Source organism: Oryctolagus cuniculus, chromosome 7 (genome assembly GCF_964237555.1).
Source record: "Oryctolagus cuniculus chromosome 7, mOryCun1.1, whole genome shotgun sequence".
Taxonomy (NCBI): Eukaryota; Metazoa; Chordata; class Mammalia; order Lagomorpha; family Leporidae; genus Oryctolagus; species Oryctolagus cuniculus.
The window spans coordinates 36809874-36829396 of record NC_091438.1 but is presented as its reverse complement, the minus strand read 5'-3'; the positions used below and the strand labels follow the sequence as shown (position 1 = coordinate 36829396).

The 19523-nt window shown below is 44.9% G+C and overlaps 1 protein-coding gene across 1 annotated transcript in view; it reads left to right on the top strand.

Moving 5' to 3' along the window:
* Window positions 1-18763, top strand: part of ATF6 (activating transcription factor 6) — a 218895-nt gene extending 200132 nt beyond the window's left edge. Inside the window, exon 16 of the mRNA XM_008265536.4 lies at window positions 14546-18763. Coding sequence (XP_008263758.4) covers window positions 14546-14754 — 209 coding nt within the window. The 3' untranslated portion in view covers window positions 14755-18763. The remainder of the gene's footprint in view (window positions 1-14545) is intronic.
* Window positions 18764-19523: the final 760 nt, after the last annotated feature.

Here is a 19523-nt window from a genome sequence, read left to right as displayed (position 1 = left end):
CCATATAAAACAGTTTAGGAGGAGGATGTTCAGCAGGCTGTAGGGGAAAAAAGAAAAAGAAAAATTCATCTCAGATCACTTTGTTGGATGCACAAAATAATTGCTGTTTTAAAACAGCCAGACATACTAATTTAGTATCATTCTCTTAACTTGAGATTATCCTCTTGGCATTAGTCTAGAATGTAAGAATGCTAGAATTCAGGGCAAAAGAATTTGTTTTTATTCCTGCCCATTTGGATTTGGAAAAACCTCTTTCTATCAACAATTATTAAGATGTACTAGAATGACTCAAATTCGTATACATATTTTATAGATATTCTTACTTGGTAAAACCCTTTCAAGAAAGAAATACATAGTATGGTACATTATTTCCAGTTGTTATTATAGGAAATATTTTATTCTGAGTTCCTTTCTGATTGCAGTATTCACTTAGTACATGCTTTGTTGATGAAGGTTTTTTTTTTTTTTAAGATTTATTTTTTATTTATTCGAAACTAGAGTCACAGAGAGGGAGAGATCGATCTTCCATCTCCTGGTTCACTCCCTTAATGGCCTCAGCAGTCGGGACTGGGCCAGGGGGAAGCCAGAAGCCAGGAGCTTCCTCAGGGTCTCCCACATGGGTATAGGGACACAAGCATTTGGGCCATCTTCCGCTGCCCTCCCAGGCACATTAGCAGGGAGCTGGATGAGGGTCAGAAGTGGAGCAGACCCCGGTGCCCATGTGGGATGCCAGCATCACCAGTGGCAGCTTAACCCCCTGTGCCACAGCAGCAGCCCCTAAGGATTTTTTTTTTAAACCAGATATCGCTTGTCTCAACCAGACACTTGACATAAATCTTTACTACTTTCTATTGATTTGTATGCACTACTTGATTCTAAATGAAGTCAAATTGTCTATGTTGAATATTGATAAGGATATTCACTGAAATTTCCCTTTTTACAGTAATCCTCTCCTTTAAAAATATGATGAATACTTTAGTGTAATGGTTATTAAAATTGCATAAATATGTTATTTTAATAAATACACTAAATAAAAAATTAGAATAAAAAATCTGGTTTCTCTAAGGACAGAGAGGGAAGTCCAAGGCTGGGGCCAGTTGAACAGGGGCTCAGAGAAGCCTGATTCATTAGGCTAATGAAACAAGCATTGTTACTTGCCAAAAAGAGAAATTATGTTTTATGACTCAGAGAATAAAAATATAACCATAGCACTAGATGATTTTTCTGTGTCCCATTTTATAATAAGTCAAACATCATGATAGTTTCCTTTTTAAAAAAATTTATTTGTAAGGTAGAATTATTGATAGAGAGAGGGAAAGGTCTTCCATCCGCTGGCTCACTTCCCAAATGGCCACAATGGCTGGAGCTGGGCTGATCCAAAGCCAGGAGCCAGGAAATTCTCCTGGGTCTCCCACGTGGGTATAGGGCCCTAAGCACTTGGGCCATCTTCCACTGCTTTCCCCAGGCCATAAGCAGAGAGCTGGATGGGAAGAGGAGGAGCCAGACATGAACCAGAGCCCTTATGGGATGCCAGTGCCGCAGGCGGAGGCTTAGTTTACTATACCACAGTGCTGGCCCTGATAATTTCTTTAAAAAGAAACAGTTGATGTAAGAGTTGTAAGCGGTGCCATCTGTGAACTTATGTTCTAGTGTATCGGAATTCGTAGAATAGAGAAATTATCCAATGCATAGAGTAGTATATTCCAAATCTTTTATATTCTGGAAATCAAAATATTCCACAGTCCTTAAGCTATTTCTTTTGAGAATCTAAGAGAAGGGTAATAGCCAATGTATTTCCAATGTTTTAGTTTTGGATACCAGAGAAAGCAGAGCTGGTGCCTTGCTTGTACTTGACAGTAAGCCCTACTGTCTATCAATCATGTATCCTCCAGTACTTCTCATCTGAATAAATGGAGGGCTCTTCCTTAGTTCTTCATTGTACACATTTTCTAGAAGGATTTCAGTAGTTACAAAAGGGGAAATCCTTTCTTCCATCTTTTCTAGAATAATTACCTTCTGATTCTTCATCTGCAAGAATATAGTGAATATTGAAAGTGCCAAAGTGAGCTTCAGTCATTTCTATCAATGTATAAGTAAGGCAGTCATCAGCTGTTTACTCTTCATGATTATTGCCTTAGGAGAATATCTGCATCATACTCTTAAGTAAAATTAAACACCATACACACACACACACAAACACACACACTTGTTATTGAAGCCCAAGTAAACTTGAAATTCTTTAATAAAAAAACATTTTTTAATTTTTTTTTTGACAGGCAGAGTGGACAGTGAGAGAGAGAGACAGAGAGAAAGGTCTTCCTTTGCCGTTGGTTCACCCTCCAATGGCCACCGCGTCCGGCGCACTGCAGCCGGCACACCGCGCTGATCCGATGGCAGGAGCCAGGTGCTTCTCTTGGTCTCCCATGGGGTGCAGGGCCCAAGCACTTGGGCCATCCTCCACTGCACTCCCAGGCCACAGCAGAGAGCTGGCCTGGAAGAGGGGCAACCGGGACAGAATCCGGTGCCCCGACTGGGACTAGAACCCGGGGTGCCGGCGCTGCAAGGCGGAGGATTAGCCTAGTGAGCTGCGGCGCCGGCCATTTTTTAATTTTAAAAAGTAAACTTTTGGGGCCGGCACCGTGGCTCACTTGGTTAATCCTCTGCCTGCGGCACCGGCATCCCATATGGGCGCCTGGTTCTAGTCCCGGTTGCTCCTCTTCCAGACCAGCTCTCTGCTGTGGCCCGGGAAGGCAGTGGAGGATGGCCCAAGTGCTTGGGCCCTGCACCCACATGGGAGACCAGGAGGAAGCACCTGGCTCCTGGCTTCAGATCGGCATAGTTTCGGCTGTAGCAGCCATTTGGGGGGTGAACTAATGGAAGAAAGACCTTTCTCTCTCTCTCTCTCTCTGTCTATAACTCTACCTGTCAAATAAAAAAAAATTCATTTAGAAAAAAAGTAAAATTTTAAGTGACTCAATACTTTATTAAGTTTTCAGCTAGGATGGGATTGAAATAGCAGTCTCAGATTCTCACGGTATGTTTGGCCTTATCTGTTGTTAATGAAGCTTGCATACAACAAAGGCTACATGTTGCAAAACTTAAATGGAGCGGTAAAACCACTTATAAACCCAGACACTTTTATGAGGACGTATCCTTGGTTTCAGTTAGATAAGCCTACATAAGTGTCTGCTGTAAGGAACCGGGAAAGTAAACGCGTGAATGCACTCAGACATCCAGGCTTTCCTGAGCATTGTGTATGTGACTGAAAAACAGCAAAGCTTCATGCAGACTGCAGACCGCTGCCGTGCCAGTGGAGAAAATGAGATCCAGAATGGGACATAATATTCCAGGTGTGGCCCTGTGAGCTTGCTCGCTACTTCGCCCCCAACCCTTCCCCTCCCTGTTTGGGAGAACTGCCTGAGACAGTTTCCCTCTGCGAGGCAGCTGCCGTACTCGAGTCCTGCCTAGCTGAGCGCTCTGAGTAAGGCAGAGGACGCTTCCAGCTCACACCGCTGTAAGGCGGCACTCCGCGGCGCCGTATCTGCGCTCCCCAGGCCTGTCACTTGTTTGTTTAATTTTTTTTTAACAGAGAAAATCTAGTTTATTGAGTTTCGATCTAAAACTGTCATGCCATCTCCGAGCTGATTCATTTGAGGCTGTTGGCAGTTGCTTCTAGCCTTTGCACACATTTTTTAAAATGCACTTGGTATTGTATAACTCCCTGAAGAATTATTTGAAGATTTCATTTTGTAAGTTAAGGGCTGAGAACCATTTGGTGATATCAGAGCTGATTACCCTTGGGTTCCGTCACAACTGTAGAATTCTGATTCAGTGATTCCCTTTGTGGAAGCTGAGCCTGCCCGAGGCAGACGGCAGAAACATCGGAGAGACAGCCATGCTGATGCTCTGAGCGGAGTGGGCGATACCCACGCGTTGCCTTGAAGTGCAGTTACAGGGCCACAGCTCTCCAGAGGAAACAGTGCTCTTGGACCCAACAGAAGTAATTGCAGAGGTGTGGGCCTTTGTCGGCCTGCAAGCCGCAGCCTTGCCCTGGCTGCTGGGCGTTGTAGGGAGGTGCTTCCCAGTACCTTTTGTGGGTCTTGAATTTCGCATCCTGACATGAAGCCGTTTTCTAGTCCTTGGGGCCAGTGACTTAGTTATCAAAAAGCAGGAAAGTTATCAGGCATTCCTGCCATGAACCCATGACCCCCGGCGAAAACCCCAAACTGTGTTTTAGACAAGGAATCAGGTTCCAAGTTCGTTCACTCAGCTTTCAAAATCAAAGTTAACCCCAACTCAGTCTTCTCATGCGACCCTTTGTTTCTGGGCAAACCTGAAGTTCACTTTTTTTTTTTTTTTTTGTTCTTGGGACACTAATTGTGATTACATAAGCAGATGTCATTTTGATAGCCTAGAAAGTCCATTGGAACAAAGTGAGTAATGAACTTTGTTAGCCGTCTTTTTCGTGATGTTTCAGAAACTGTATGAGGTCAGTGTAATGGTACTCTCTTCTTTGATCTAATGAACAAACCTCCCACGTGGTGGGTAGCATTCTCAGGAGAAAGTAGCCAGTCCCAGAGGAAAGCAAAACTAACACCATTCATCTTTGAGCCTTTATGAAATTAGCCAGATTCCCTGGCAGGCCTAGGAGACTATCAAAACCTCTAGGAGAGCTGAACTTGAGCGAACATAGGGACTTGACCATGTACAGCTTACACTTCTGTAGCATAAGCCCCTAAAATGTCCCAGGGGATAAATTTCATCTGGTCACTTTAAAAGAACCATTGTTGATGGTTACAAATTCCAAAGACAAACCGGCTTTGCCTGCATTCCACAAGTAAAGGCTGGCCAAGGAATTGTCTGAATTTCTACCTAAGGATGTTAGAGACCCTTTGCTGCTACCACAATGGCTGGAACTAAGATGGGGCCAGGAGTGGTGGAACTTCCAGAAGGCAGAGTGCTACCTGATGAGACACTAGCGAGTAGGAGAAGACAGGTGTTTTAGCTCTGCTGAGCGTCGTGCTCCGTGTTCCTCACTGTCTGCTGGGTGCCAGACATTGTGCAAGCTCCGAGGAAGCAGTTGGGAATGAAACAACTTCACAGAGTCCGTGAGTCTAGCTGGGGAGACACGTGGTATCAAACACACAAATGAGCCCGTGTTTAATTACACAGTGTGACAGGTGCTGTGAAGGAAAAGAACGGGCAGGATTTGAGGGTGCTGTTGAGTTTCGGCAGTGAGATAGGGGCTCTCTAAGGCAATGCGTGTGTTTAATTTTTACCAATATTTTAAATGTAAGTCTGCTGCTTTCCCAGCACTTGGGTAAGCTGCACAAGAGGGGAACCCTCATTTTCTTCATTAATTCCACATAGTCTCTTAAGATGCTCAATAACTATTGACTGACAGTCTATCGTGTGGTGTCCATGTTCCTAAGGCAACCCTCCTTGTCTCTAATTTGGACACAGGAAATGGGATCTGAATGCTTTCAGGAGTCTCTAACAGTGCCTGGCCCATGATCAGTAGTGACCTAAGTGTTGAATAAATGAAGGTTACAAACAATTTCCGTCTCAGTTACCGTTGCTCTCAATGCTCTGATGGAACCACAAGCCTTCCTTGTTCCCTTAACACAGGCGTTCCCAGGACTCACTCCCCGGGAGTGATAACGTGTGATCCCAGGGCTCTGCCTGTCTCTTGTCTGCAGATAACTCCCGAGTTACTTGGGGGTAACCTCAGAGAGGCCTCCGGGACCCCCACACACTGCCTCTGAAGCTCCCTGCTTGCTTTTTCTCCAGTGCACTTACTCAGCATTCCCTGTACTTATTTGGAAATCTCAGTTAGTTTGCCTCTCCACTGCCTCACTCCCTGCTTTCATAAGAACCAAGCTCTGCGAGGAGAGGGATTTTTCTTTTATCTTTCGTTCTTACTGTATCTCCCGTGCCCAGCAGGCACATGGTAGGAATTCATTAAGTATTTGCTGACTTAATGAGCATCCAGTGTTCACACATTATATATTGTGGCCTTCAAAATATTCATGGAAAATTCACATCTTTGGATTCCATTTGCCACAAATTTCTTGAAGCCCTCTTGTATGTGACATACCATAGCACTTCTGTTACATGAAAAGACACAGAGAACAAGTCAGCTGCCTGCACCAGCCAGCACCATCGCTATGAGTGCAGAGTTAATCCCAGCATGGCCTGTCTCTGAGATGATAACCAGTTCTTGGTCAAGTGCAGAATTAAAGCAATTTTCCCAGCATTGCAGGGTGGTTCTAGGAATTAATTCTGAAGTCACACTGCCTGCATTTAAAGACATCTTATTTTCACATTTCAATAAAACTTTATGGGCACTGAAATTTGAATTTCTTTTTTTTAAAGGAAAAAATCTTTATTACACAATTGGTTATGCAATTTAATATATTTTTGCAAGATCTGAAAAACACAAAAATTACTATATAACTAAGAATTTTTTGAATGTATAGCAATTTTTTCATAAATATAACTTTAGAAATATAGTGATTCTTTCCACCATACCTGCCCTCCCACCCACACTCCAATCCTCTTCCTCCTCCTTCTCCTATTCCCATTCTTATTTTTTACTGAGATCTATTTTCAATTAACTTTATACATATACAATTAATTCTATACTAAGTAAAGAGTTCCACAAATTGTATGGAAAAAAAAGTTCCTCAATAGTCTAGATGAGAGCTGTTCAAAGCTATTGCATTTCTGTGTTAATTTCACTTCTTTGGATTACCTTTTAGATGCTTTATCAGTTATCACAGGTCAGGGAGAACATATGGTATTTGTCCTTTTGGGACTGGCTTATTTCACTAAGTATGATGTTGTCCAGTTTCATCCATTTTGTTGCAAATGACAGGATTTAATTTTTAACTGCTGTGTAATATTCCATGGTATACATATCCCATAATTTCTTTATCCAATCTTCTGTTAATGGGCATTTGGGTTGATTCCATATCTTAGCTATTATGAATTGAGCTGCAATAAGTATGGCAGTACAGATAATTCTCATATGCTGATTTCATTTCCCTTGGGTAAATTCCCAGTCGTGGGATGGCTGGGTCATATGGTAGGTTTATATTCAAATTTCTGAGGTATCTCCATACTGTATTCCATAGTGGCTGTACCAGTTTACATTCTCACTAACAGTGGATTAGGGTACCTTTTTCCCAACATCCTCACCAGCTTTTGTTATTTGTTAATTTCTGTATGAAAGCCATTCTAACTAAGGTGAAGTGAAACCTCATTCTGGTTTTGATTCACATTTCCCTGACAGCTAGTGATCCTGAACATTTTTTTATGTGTCTGTTGGCCATTTGGATTTCCTCTTTTGAAAAATACCTATTTAAGTCCTTTGCCCATTTCTTAACTGGGTTGTTTTGTTGTTGTTGAGTTTCTTGATCTCTTGGTATGTTCTGGTTATTAATCCTTTATCAGTTGCATAGTTTGCAAATATTTTCTCCCATTCTGTCAGTTGCCTCTTCATTTTGCTGAGTGTTTCTTTTGCAGTGCAGAAGCTTCTCAATTTGATATAATCCCATTTGTCAGTTTTATTGCCTGAGTTTGGATCTCCTGCTCTGCCATTTGCCAGCTGAGTGGCTGGTCACATTATGTTTCTATGCTTCAGCTTCCTTGTCTATAAGATGGGAATGATAATGACATTATAACAATACCCAACTTTGGAGGTTATCACAGATATTGGATGAATAGTGTTTAACACACAGAAACACTAAGCCTTTACTAAATGATTATTCAGTGCTTTCATTCCTGGAAATTTAGTGTATATGAAACCCAGGTAAAAGCAATTTATATTTAAATGTAAAATAGTGAAGCTCACGACTTATATTGTGTTAATCAGGTGTCTTAACCTGAGTGGATGGTAGATGAGATACAGGAGGGCTCTAAGTGTCTGCGCACTGCAGAATGTGCAGCATCCAGAGTCCCTTCCCTCTCAGTTCTAGTGACACCCTCCAGTCGTCATAAGCACAGCCCCTTTTAGGGGCCCGGCTTTCATATGCACTGCCCTGGCCCCCAGGTGTCACATGTTTTGTGGCATCATTATAGGTCTTCTAACCAGACATGGCCTCTTTCTCATCTGTTTCCCCATTGCTCAGCATCCACAGGAGCTCAGAATGTTTAACAGACTTGGGTTTGTGTCACAGTTAGATGTGTAATATCCCCCTCATCCCTCTTTCCCCACGTTTGGTCACTCGCCTTCCTAAACCCCTCTCCTGTCAGGGAAGCTGTTTTTAATTTCTTTCAACAAAGGACCTATGTGGAATTTGCTAGGAGCTCTTAATCCCCGGTGTGTGCTCTACTTCATGTCCCCAGAAAGAGTCTTCAAGCTGGAAGCACTTACTGTGTTTCCACCTGCAGTGTGACCATCACTTATTCACTGTGTTCTTCCCAGCTGGTGTTCAAGAGATTCTAGCCTCACCACCCTCCCCTCTTCAATCCCATCCATCCCAGTTTTTGCCAGACATTTCTTGAGGGAACCAACCATACCTATTTTCTTATAAATATTTTAACAAGATTCAAAGAAATAGAATATTTTACACATTGGTTATAGGGGAAATATCAATATTGGAGTTCTCAATGGAAGATTTCTTAGAAGGACTTGAAGGATTAATAGAAGTGGCCTTGGTAGGAAAGAGCAGAAAAGATTTTTTTCTCCAAAATACCACTAGGGATGCAATGCAGAGTGTGTTGCAATGGCCAAAACCTGGACTTGGATTGTAAAGTGGAGATAAGACTGGCATTGGGGCCAGCACTGTAGCCTAGTGGGTTAAGGATGCAGTGCCGGCATCCTATATGGGCACGAGTTCGAGATCCAACTGCTCTACTTCCAATCCAGCTCTCTGCTATGGCCTGGGGAAGCAGTGGAAATGGCCCAAGTCCTTGGGTCCCTGCACCTGTGTGGGAGACCTGGAAGAAGCCCCTGGCTCCTGGCTTTGGAGCCATGCAGCTCTGGCTGTTGGCAGTCATTAGGGAGTGAACCAGTGGATGGAAGACCTCTGTATCTTTCTCTCTCTCTCTCTCTCTCTCTCTCTGTGTGTGTGTGTGTGTGCCTCTCTTTCTCTCTGTGTGTAACTCTGACTTTCAAATAAATAAATAACTCTTAAAAAAAAAAAAAAGGACTGGCATAGTGGTTCTTGGAAGCCACAGTGAATTTGTCATTGTACAACTTCAGGTCAAGGTCATTGTATTCCCACCTGCCTTTCCCTTCTACTGTTTTGTTTCTCCTTCCTCACTCACCTGCATTTGTCTTGTTTTTGCTAGTTTGTTTGATTGCTTACTCTGGTGGAAGGTGTCTCTTGTGGCCCATGGATGGGTGGATGTTTATCTGCCTCGTATGCCCCCACACATGCATGCTGCACAGCCCCCTGGACTGAGGCACAGATTCCAGCAACACTCCCTCCACCAGCCTTGCTGGCACAGAGCAAACCACCCCGTCTGGTTCTGAAGACAGGTCCGTTTTGGTTTATATGCTTCTTTGCAAAGCACTGGCGAAGCTTTGTCACTTTTTAAGATTAACTTTTATATAAAAATCTTTGAATATTTAATTCTGCTTATGGTCAAGGTTCTGGTTTTTGTGTTAGTCTTCCAGCCTCTTGGCAGGCCACACTTAATTCAGTTATTGTGTGTTTACAGGCTGTTCAAAATTCCACACTGCCTAGAGTTTTTCCACCTCCAGTGTCCAGACACTTTTTCTGGCTTCCCCAGCCCTTGTGAACACTCAGAATCAGGCTTGAAGTTATTCATCTCCTTCCTTTTTGTCTGCTAATTTTTCATTTGAAATCCTCGTATTTGACGCCTTTTTCCTGACTAGATCAGTGTTTCATCTGTTCTGTTTACTTCAGAATACCTGACCCTACGATACAGACCCCCTGTGTGCTTCCCAAGCACGTATTTATAGAATAGTGAATCTTTAAACTTTTCATTCCAGACCCTTCTTTTTGGTTCTATTTTCCTTTTATAGTCATGGTCTCTTTTTTTTTCCATTAATATGCATTTGCAAAAGTGATTTAGCAGGATCTCTATATAACTCAGCTCTCCCACCTCCCTAATCTGATGTTTACCATGTTCTGTTGTCAAAAACCCCATGACTGCTGTTTTTTCCTAGAATCCTGCACATGAGTAATGAAGATCTGAGCCCTAATCCAAGGGCGCGGTCCATCCTCAGCCTCTCTCATCCAGGCCTGTGCTTTCCTCTCCTTCCCATCTAAGCCACCAGTCTTTAGATTCTATTTCCCCAGTCGGAACCTGCTCAGACATTTTTTATTCACAGTGTGCTGGGGAGAGGGCAGGTGATCGAGGTGATGTCCTTTCCAGGGGTGTTCACCAGTTAACAGAATTTAACACCTGACAGTAAAGAATAAGAGGAGCCTTATCTGCCCCTGAGAGGAGCTTTGGCACCTCTCTGCTGCTCCCGGACGTGGACTGTGTAAACAGCCAGCCAGCAGCCCAGGGCAGGGACTTCCAAAGACCATGCGTTATCATGAGATGTTTGCCAGCTGCCCTCCTCTGATGAGAATGATTCAGACTTAAGTAGTCATGGTGAGACTGCCTCACTCTCCATCCATGGGCTTAGTACTGAAACACCCAAAGGACCCTTTCAGAAGGTCTCACTGAGCAGACCAAATGATATGGCTGCAGCCTCTTTAGCTATTCTGTAGTGGCATTGGATACTTTGGGACACCTAATGGCAGGTCACTCCGAATACTAAAGTATCTAGCTTGTCATTCAGAAGGGGCTTCCTGAATTCAAGCTCGGGCATTCACATTCTATACGGTAGAATCATCTTCTGGCAATGCTGATAGTCTGCTTGGCCCAGAGTTTGTTACCTTCAGAAGGATGTGAGGAATGGAACCCATTTTAAATCCATCGAAACCAAACCTGGCCTGAGTCGTCTTCTGTTTGGGCTTAAGATGACAATGCCCTTCAGGCATGGCTAGGAACTCCCAGGTTTTAGAATCAGATCACAGCTTACAGTTTTCCCTCAGTGTACTGGGCCTATATTTCCAGGTTTTGTATTCTTTTGATATTTAAAGTATTAAAGAACTCCAGCTATCAGCTTAACCGATAGCAGGCATATGACTTTAATGGCTTCTGCAGGTGGCTTGGGCCATATTAGAGAACTAGTCTTGATCTTAAACTGTCATCTGGATTCTGTATTAATCCAGGAAAGCAGTAAAAAATTAGTAATGTGTATTGCATGTCTCTGATACATGTGTTTTCCATTATTGGTCTTTGAACCACAGCACACACACTCTCATACTCGTTCCCTTTTTCTAAAATGGGAAGAGAGGGACTATGGCTCCAAAAGGAAATGACTGCTGTGGTGCCTTGAAATCTGAACTTGGTCACATGTTCTGAATGAAATGACTCCAGACATATTCACAGGATGTCTTTCTTCCATCTCCTACTTTTTTTGGAAAATACTTTGACTAAAACAAAAAAGCAGTGGCTAACTTGTTGGGCATTCAAATTTAATTCTCTCAAGATATGCAAATGATTTAATAGTCGTTACAGAGCGGCAGGACTTATAAAATTGGAGTAAAGCTTCCGTAACAATGGTCTCAAAGAGTAGGTAGCGTTAGTTCATATACATCAGCAACCAGCTGTTCTTCGTCTCTGGGAAGTTGGGAAGGGAGGAAATTAACTTCAATGTAGTAGAAGAGATTTACAAGAGTTGTGATGGGAAATTTGTCATTAAAGGAGACTGTTTAAACAATGGAACAGATAACCAGTAAAAGTGGAGGAATGATGTCTTCCATTGGACATAAAGTAGAATTTATCATCTGCACGAGGCACTTAAACTTGATTGATTATTAGATCTATCTAGTAATCTTTAACTTCTTGGGAGTCGCAGACCCATTGAGAACCTGAAAGACCTTTTCTCCTAAACAAATTCACATGCAAATAAAACTTTGCATAGAGTCTCAGGAACATAGAGACTTGCCAAAGTCTGCAAACTGGACCCCAGGCTAGATGGTCCCCAGGCTCTTTCCTAGCATCGTAAGTGACAAGCCCCATGGCTTGGTTTTCCCAAACCTAACAGTGGAATCTGAAGACAAACACCAAAGGGCTTTCTTCCTCCAGATTTATAATGCTTGGTTTGCACAGTGTCAGAGTAAAGCGAAAGGATAATAGAGTAGAAAGAATTCTACTTTTAAATTCAATCCTTTGTCCTCAAGTAGCCAGATGTTTAATTTTAAGCCTTGCTGGTTGGCTATGTATCATCTTCATGGAAAGGCTAGGTCATCACCAGCATCGCTTCTCCGCAGCATTTACCCCAGCCCCACATTCACAGATGAAAATGCACACTCAGATGCCACGTCGAGCAGCCAGCATTCTTCCAAGTCCACACATCCTCTAGCTATATTGCTATGATTTTGAGTTGGCCTTGAAAAATATTATCTCTATAATTTTCTCATCTGCTTTTTCCCCCAAGTTTTGTTGACTACCAATTGGAAAATGACCACCCAGGATTACAAATCAAGGAATAATTTGCCCCCCTTCCTAAAATAAAGAGTGTCCATCCTCTTTGAAAGTGAGAGTGAATTGTAGCACATGTCTGTTTTAAATTCATGATACTGAGTTCCACTAGATACAGTAAGCATGACCCTACATGATTTTCCTTTTCCCCTCTGTGAACACCCTCCATAGTTTACCTGCAGGTCCTGTAGCACTCCTGTTAATCCCATGTTGGAAATGTCCTTATCTCTTCATACCTGGAGTCAGGAGCTCTGGAAATAGAGATCGCCTCAGTGTGGAAGGGAAATGAGTGAGCTCTGGGGAAGAGCGTAATTGTCAGACGTCTTTAACTGGTCATTCTTGACTGCACTTGCTGCTCCTAGAGCAAGGCCTTTGATTCCTACTTGGGACGTATCTTCATGAAACTGGATTCCTGTGCAGCAGTGGTCTTTCCACTTTGTACTTGTTGAACATTATGGTTAGTGGGCGTTAAGCCTGTGGTTACAAAGTAAATTGAAATTATGTTATAGTAAAAATTAAAGGGGGAAAAAAAAAGAAAGGTAGAACGGGGGATTGAGGAAGGGAGAGAGGGAGGAAAGGGAAGTATGGTTATCTTCCTAGAAGTGTATCTATGAAATACACAAAATCTGTCCTCTTTATATTAGTAAAAAAATATATTTAAGGGCCGGCGCCATGGCTCAATAGGCTAATCCTCTGCCTTCGGCGCTGGCACACCAGGTTCTAGTCCCACTAGGGGCGCCGGATTCTGTCCCGGTTGCCCCACTTCCAGTCCAGCTCTCTGCTGTGGCCCGGGAAGGCAGTGGAGGATGGCCCAAGTGCTTGGGCCCTGCACCCCATGGGAGACCAGGAGAAGCACCTGGCTCCTGCCTTCGGATCAGCGCGGTGCGCCGGCCGCGGCAGCCATTGGAGGGTGAACCAACGGCAAAGGAAGACCTTTCTCTCTGTCTCTCTCTCTCACTGTCCACTCTGTCTCTCTCTCTCTCTCTCTCTCTCTCTCTCTCTCTCTCTCTATATATATATATATATATATATATATTTAAAAAGAACTGAAGGTCCTGGGAATTTAACCATAAAAAATGCATTACTGAGGAATAGGAGTTAGGCAGCCTTGGTCAGGGTCTCCTCCCAGTTCACATGGTGAGTTGGTCCTTCCCATTGTGAGGAGAGGAAAGGAGCTGACATAGCTCCCTTCCACTTCCCACTGAGTCACCTGTGTTGCAGTCGCTGAGTCCTGGTAATATCCTGCATGGAAAGCAAATAGGACATGGGGAGGCAGGGCAGGTGTCTTTGAAAGTTCATAGGAAATACGTACTATGAAAAAACTATACGTGGATTTCAAAAAAAATTTGTGGCAAAATAAACATACTTTAATTCCATTTTTCACAGGCTTTTTTTTTTATTGTCCCTTGTACAATATCTGTGAACAGATGCTCTGTGGTTTTAACTTTGGCAGCGCCTCTAGCCCTTATTGTTTTAATTTGTTTTCAAAGATTTATTTATTTATTTTGAAAGAGTTACAGAGAGAGGAAGAGACAGAGAGAGGGAGAGATATCTTCCATCCTCTGATTCACTCCCCAGATGGCTACAACGCCAGGGCTGGGCCAGGCTAAAGCCAGGAGCCAGGAGCCTTCTCCAGGTCCCCCACATGGGTGGCAGGGGCCCAGATCCTTGGGCCATCCTCCACTGCTTTTCCCAGGCCATTAGCAAGGAGCTGGATCGGAAGCAGAGCAGCCTGGACTTAAAGAAACCAGAGCCCATATCAGGTGCTGGCATCGTAGGCGGCAGCTTTACCCACTACTGCACAACGCTGGCCCCTCTAGTCCTTACTGAACCAGTGAAAGTTGTTTGGGAACTAAAAGGAAGAAGAGGCCAGGCTAACTGGGCATGCAGCCCGGCTTGAGCCCTGCTCAGTGACTGATGAAGTCCCTCTGCACCCTTAAAGTGCAGCCCTGTCTCCTTCGGGTTGATGTTTATGGCAGAAGTGTGCCTTCTGTTGAATATTCAATCCTGTGTCTTTTCCTCTCTACAGAGAATGTCATCAATGGGCAGGATTATGAAGTGATGATGCAGATTGACTGTCAGGTGATGGACACCAGGATCCTCCACATCAAAAGCTCCTCCGTTCCCCCATACCTCCGAGATCAGCAGAGGAATCAGACCAACACCTTCTTTGGCTCCCCTCCAGCAGCCACAGAGGCAACCCACGTTGTCAGCACCATCCCCGAGTCACTACAGTAGTGCCCAGTGGCTGCGACAGAAAACTAGGAGCGGGACCCTGGCACAGTGAAGAGCCGGCTGGAGAAATGCTGTTTTCTGCCTTCGTGGTAGGAATTCAGGGGGAAAGATAAGAAAAGAGAAGCTGCTGTGTACTGCCCATCTGCTAGGAAAGCACTGGAGTCTTGCTGCAAGCAAATGGTCTTTCTGCAATGGTGAATGTAGCCCTGAATCCAGTGTTACCTGGTGTAGTCCCCCCCCCCCCTTACCTTTCCAAGCTGTGTCCATCCTTTTGTGTTTAAATACGTGTCTTCTCTCAAATGAGATTCTGTCTCCCTTTTTGCCATTTCACCTATTGGTACACAGCAAAGTGATTTTTATTTAAGGCTACATAGCACGAAGATATTCAGACAGTTTCCAAGGATTGAGTTTTTCATTCATTTAATGAAAATCTGTTCTGGACATTGTCCTTATTTGGAGGGAAAAAAGAAAACCTCAAAACCAAGACAGCCAAAAACACCCCAAAAGAGTCAGAACAATATGGCGCTTTAGGTAAAAGGGAAATTTCTCAGTTGGTAAAATTTTCTTGGGATTTGTGGTCCACACCTGTACAAATACTGTTTTGGGGGCTCGGTGGGTTTGGGTATGAAATTTGAGAGAATGATACAGCACAGAAGGGTCAGCAGTGGGCCTTTGAGAAGGAGAACTCCGTTGGTCAGGGTGTCTAAAACATGAAAGGCTGATGCAGTTGCAGTGAAAGCCACAGCTCCCACGCATTTTGAGACCACCAGGCCGTGTGAGATCACCACAGGTCCCATGTCTTCTCTCCACTAATCTGAGGCAGAGCCTCCAGCAGCACAGGGCAGCCCCTTCACTTTCTTTGTGCACCCTCACCCTCTGTGTGATACCACATTCAGCCGAGGACCATGGACGTGACTTTAGACTTCAGCAAGGCAAGAGGTGTGCTCCTGAGAATTGACAAGTATTTGTTGCTTAAGGCGAGGCAGGCAAGGCAAGCCCGGATTCCTGCTGAGGGCTGTAGCCCATAATATGGCAGTAATTTTCAGTTGGCCCAGTGAAAAGTTAGTGCATTAACCATTTTTGCCACCTTCTAGTAAGAGAAAAGGAGAAAACAGCTGTGTTCACCTAAATTTTACTGTGCTTTGCCTACTTTCTTCCCTTTAGTAGTGAGTTAGAAATTCTATTCCTTTGGTAAATTCATAGAAATGGATCTACTGATGCTCTTCCTTCAATTTCTTTCTCTCTCTCTCTCTCTCTCTGTCTCTTCCCTCTGAGATTTATTTATTTATTTGAAAGGCAGAGTCAGAGAGGGGGTTGGGGGGGGGGGGGGGAGACAGAGAGGGAGAGAGATCTTCCATCCACTCATTCACTCCCCAAATGGCCACAATGGCCAGGTAGGCCAGGCCAAAGCCGTGTCTCCTACATGGGAGGGACTTGAACCAGGACCCGTATGGGATACCGGCGACCAGGCGGCAGCTTAACCTGCTGAGTCACAACGCAGGGTCCCCCCCCCCCCCCCGCCCCGGCTTCCTTCAACTTCTAATGTGAGTCTTCCTCTTCTGTGAAGCTTTCCAGTTTCTTAATAGAACACATTCAGCTAATACTGCCTCTTACCCCGAGTGACTTGCTTTGTCAGATTTCTTTCCATTCTACACCGTATCAATCGGTCCCTCTCCCTCCTTGCCAAAAAAAAAGGGGGAGGGGGGGATTGCATTAACTCCTTAAGGATTCTATGTACCCAGTTAGTGTCCGGGGCCTGTGAATTTAGGACTAGCTTCCAAATAATTTTGCTAAATTATTCGTGAAGAACCTAAATAATTTTGAAGAATCCCCAACACGTCCGCCTCTCAGGCTCATTTGCTGCTTTCCCCGGGAAATCAGGTGCACCCTGCGAGGGGAAGAAGACGGCTCTGCTGCCCCAGCGCCTGGAGTGAGCAGTTTCCTTTCTTCATATCACAAACCAGGCTGGGCCCGGGAAGCACACCCCGCCGATTTAACTTTCAGACAAGAGGTTTTTTCCCAGGGGAACCATGCTTTCATGGGTGCCAAGGAATAGAAACCAAAGGCCTGGAAGCCCGCTAGGGTACTGGACGTCTCCCGGGCCCCTCGTGCCCCTTCCCCTTCTGAATGTGAATTTGTGGAACAGGAGGCCATGACCGCGGGCTGGTGGGCAGCAGCCTCCTGGCCACTCCCAGGCTGCTCATCTTCTGTTGTAACTGCTGTCTGTTGTCACCACCGAGACAAACACAGAGGCAGGTGGTGGAAGTAAGCGAGGCCTCCCTCCCTCCTCTCTCCTCTGCACTGAATCGCGTGCGAAGAAACCATCGCGTGGTCTCCTCATTGTAGCACTTCACCTGGAGTTCTCCTCTACCCTCAGCTTTTCCCGTACTCCTCAGCCTGGAGACTTCGGTTCACCAACGTTGCTGCTTCTCTCACACAGGAGAGCGTGGGTGACAGGAGGGAGTCTCACTACAGAGCAGGCAGGCACTGGAGGGGCCAGCGGCCCGGTCACAGGGCCAGGCCCGCAGAGCAGTCTGGGAAACTCGTCTTCTCGGCCCTTTCAGCTCCTTGTCATCCATGACCTGTTCCTGAATGGATTTTTTTGAGACAAGGGAACTGATTATCCTCAGGGTAGACTTTGAAGAGACAAGCGAAAGGCAGCTGACAAGTGCAAGTTTAAATTGCTGGCAAAACTATTATTAATCCCTAGGCACAACAGTTTTTATTGTAATGTTTAGCCCTTTAGTAAAAGGGAAGTGCTATGCCAGGTTAATAAATCAAGCAGGTGTTTCGGTTTAATTTTTTTTGGTGGGGTTGCCCTTTGGAGGTTATAGCCAGGAATTCTGGGAAGTATAAGTCTTATACACACACACACACACACACACTTTTATAGTTAATAAATTTTGAATGGGATTATGCAATTTGTGAGAAAATTAGATATACTCGTGGAGGACCCAAACCTGCCTGTTATTAGGTGACTCTGTGTACTTCAGGCCAGTAATACAACAACCTAAGAAGTGATAATAGAGACCAATGCAAGCAGTCTTTCTTTTTTAAAAAAAAGTTGTATTTATTTAATTTATTTGAAAGGCAGAGAGAAAGCTCCCATCCACTCAGATGTCCACAACAGATGGGGTTGGGCAAGGCCAAAGCCAGGAGACTGGAAGTCAAGCCTGCTCTCCCGTGTGGGCGTCGGGGACCCACGCACTTGAGCCATCACCTGCTGCCTCTCAGGGTGCACATTAGCAGGAAGCTGGAATAGGAGCAGAGCCAGGACTTGAACCCAGGCGCTGGGATGTGGGATGCCAGTGTCGCAGGCAGCAGCTTTGCCACACTAAATTCATGCCCTGGGAAAAGCAGTGTCTGCTTGTTTACAAGTCTCAAATGTTTTAGACTTCATGGTGTAGGTGGGTGTTTTCTGGGGCTAACTGTGGAGTAAGATGTAGGCACTTCTTCCTGGCGTTAAGCACAGGGACGCTGATTCGTTAGGGTGTTCGTGGAAACTGACTCCAAAGGTAGGAGTTAACGCAAAAGGTTCAGTCTCGAGGCAAATATATTGTTTACCGTGCTTGTAGTGTACAAACTTTACATTAGATTAATGACTACAAGTTCTAGCACAAAGCTGGCATTTCTTTGCCTTGTCTTGTTTGCAAAAAGTAGACGTGGAGGTATTTGGAAGCAACAATGTTAAATGAGTCATTCTTAAATGTTCCTAATAAACCTTACATAGAGAAGGAACTTAGGATTCAAACTGATTTTTTCTCTCTCTCATGTTTAAAAAGACACTGCCCTGATGAAATCTTGGCCTGGCTCTTCTTCCCGGGCATGCATTTCCTGGTTATCACACAGTGGGACACTGGTTAGATACTGCCACGGTGGCATTTGAGTGACTACCACTGGAGAATGCTCAGGGCAGCTTTCATGCTATTTGGTTTTTATTCTTGACGTTTTACTAAGCCAGGGTCTAGAAGTTTAATGGAGATGTACCACAGGAAGAAAAAAAAAAAACAAACTTGTAATTGCATTTGACTTTCTGACACATTGAAAAGTTTCCCAGGCACTGTCACTTTCAGCAACATGTTCAACATGTTAGAAATAACCACTTTTACTCTCCTACCTGAAGAGTGGGGGGCGAGGGGGGCTGATCCGATGCCCCCTTGCAGTCTGACCTAATGGAAACTTTTCCGCCCATGAAAGCCCTCTCTTTTTTTTTTTTTTTTGTGACAGGCAGAGTGGATAGTGAGAGAGAGAGAGACAGAGAGAAAGGTCTTCCTTTGCCGTTGGTTCACCCTCCAATGGCCGCCGCGGCTGGCGCGCTGCGGCCGGCGCACCGCACTGATCCGATGGCAGGAGCCAGGAGCCAGGTGCTTTTCCTGGTCTCCCATGGGGTGCAGGGCCCAAGCACCTGGGCCATCCTCCACTGCACTCCCGGGCCACAGCAGAGGGCTGGCCTGGAAGAGGGGCAACCGGGACAGAATCCGGCGCCCCGACCGGGACTAGAACCCGGTGTGCCGGCGCCGCTAGGCGGAGGATTAGCCTAGTGAGCCGCGGCGCCGGCCGAAAGCCCTCTCTTTCCACTGCATTCTGGCCGCCTGACTCGCTTCCTTTAGCAGACCCGTAGGAGCTGCATTGCAAGGGAGTCCTTTTCCTGCTGTGGGCTGTTTCCCATGCGTGTCCCTCTCAAACAAGCTTGCTGACTGTCAAAACTGATGGCGGCTGATGACCCTCTACAGGCCCCACATTCTGTACCAGAATGTCATCGGTGTCAGTCT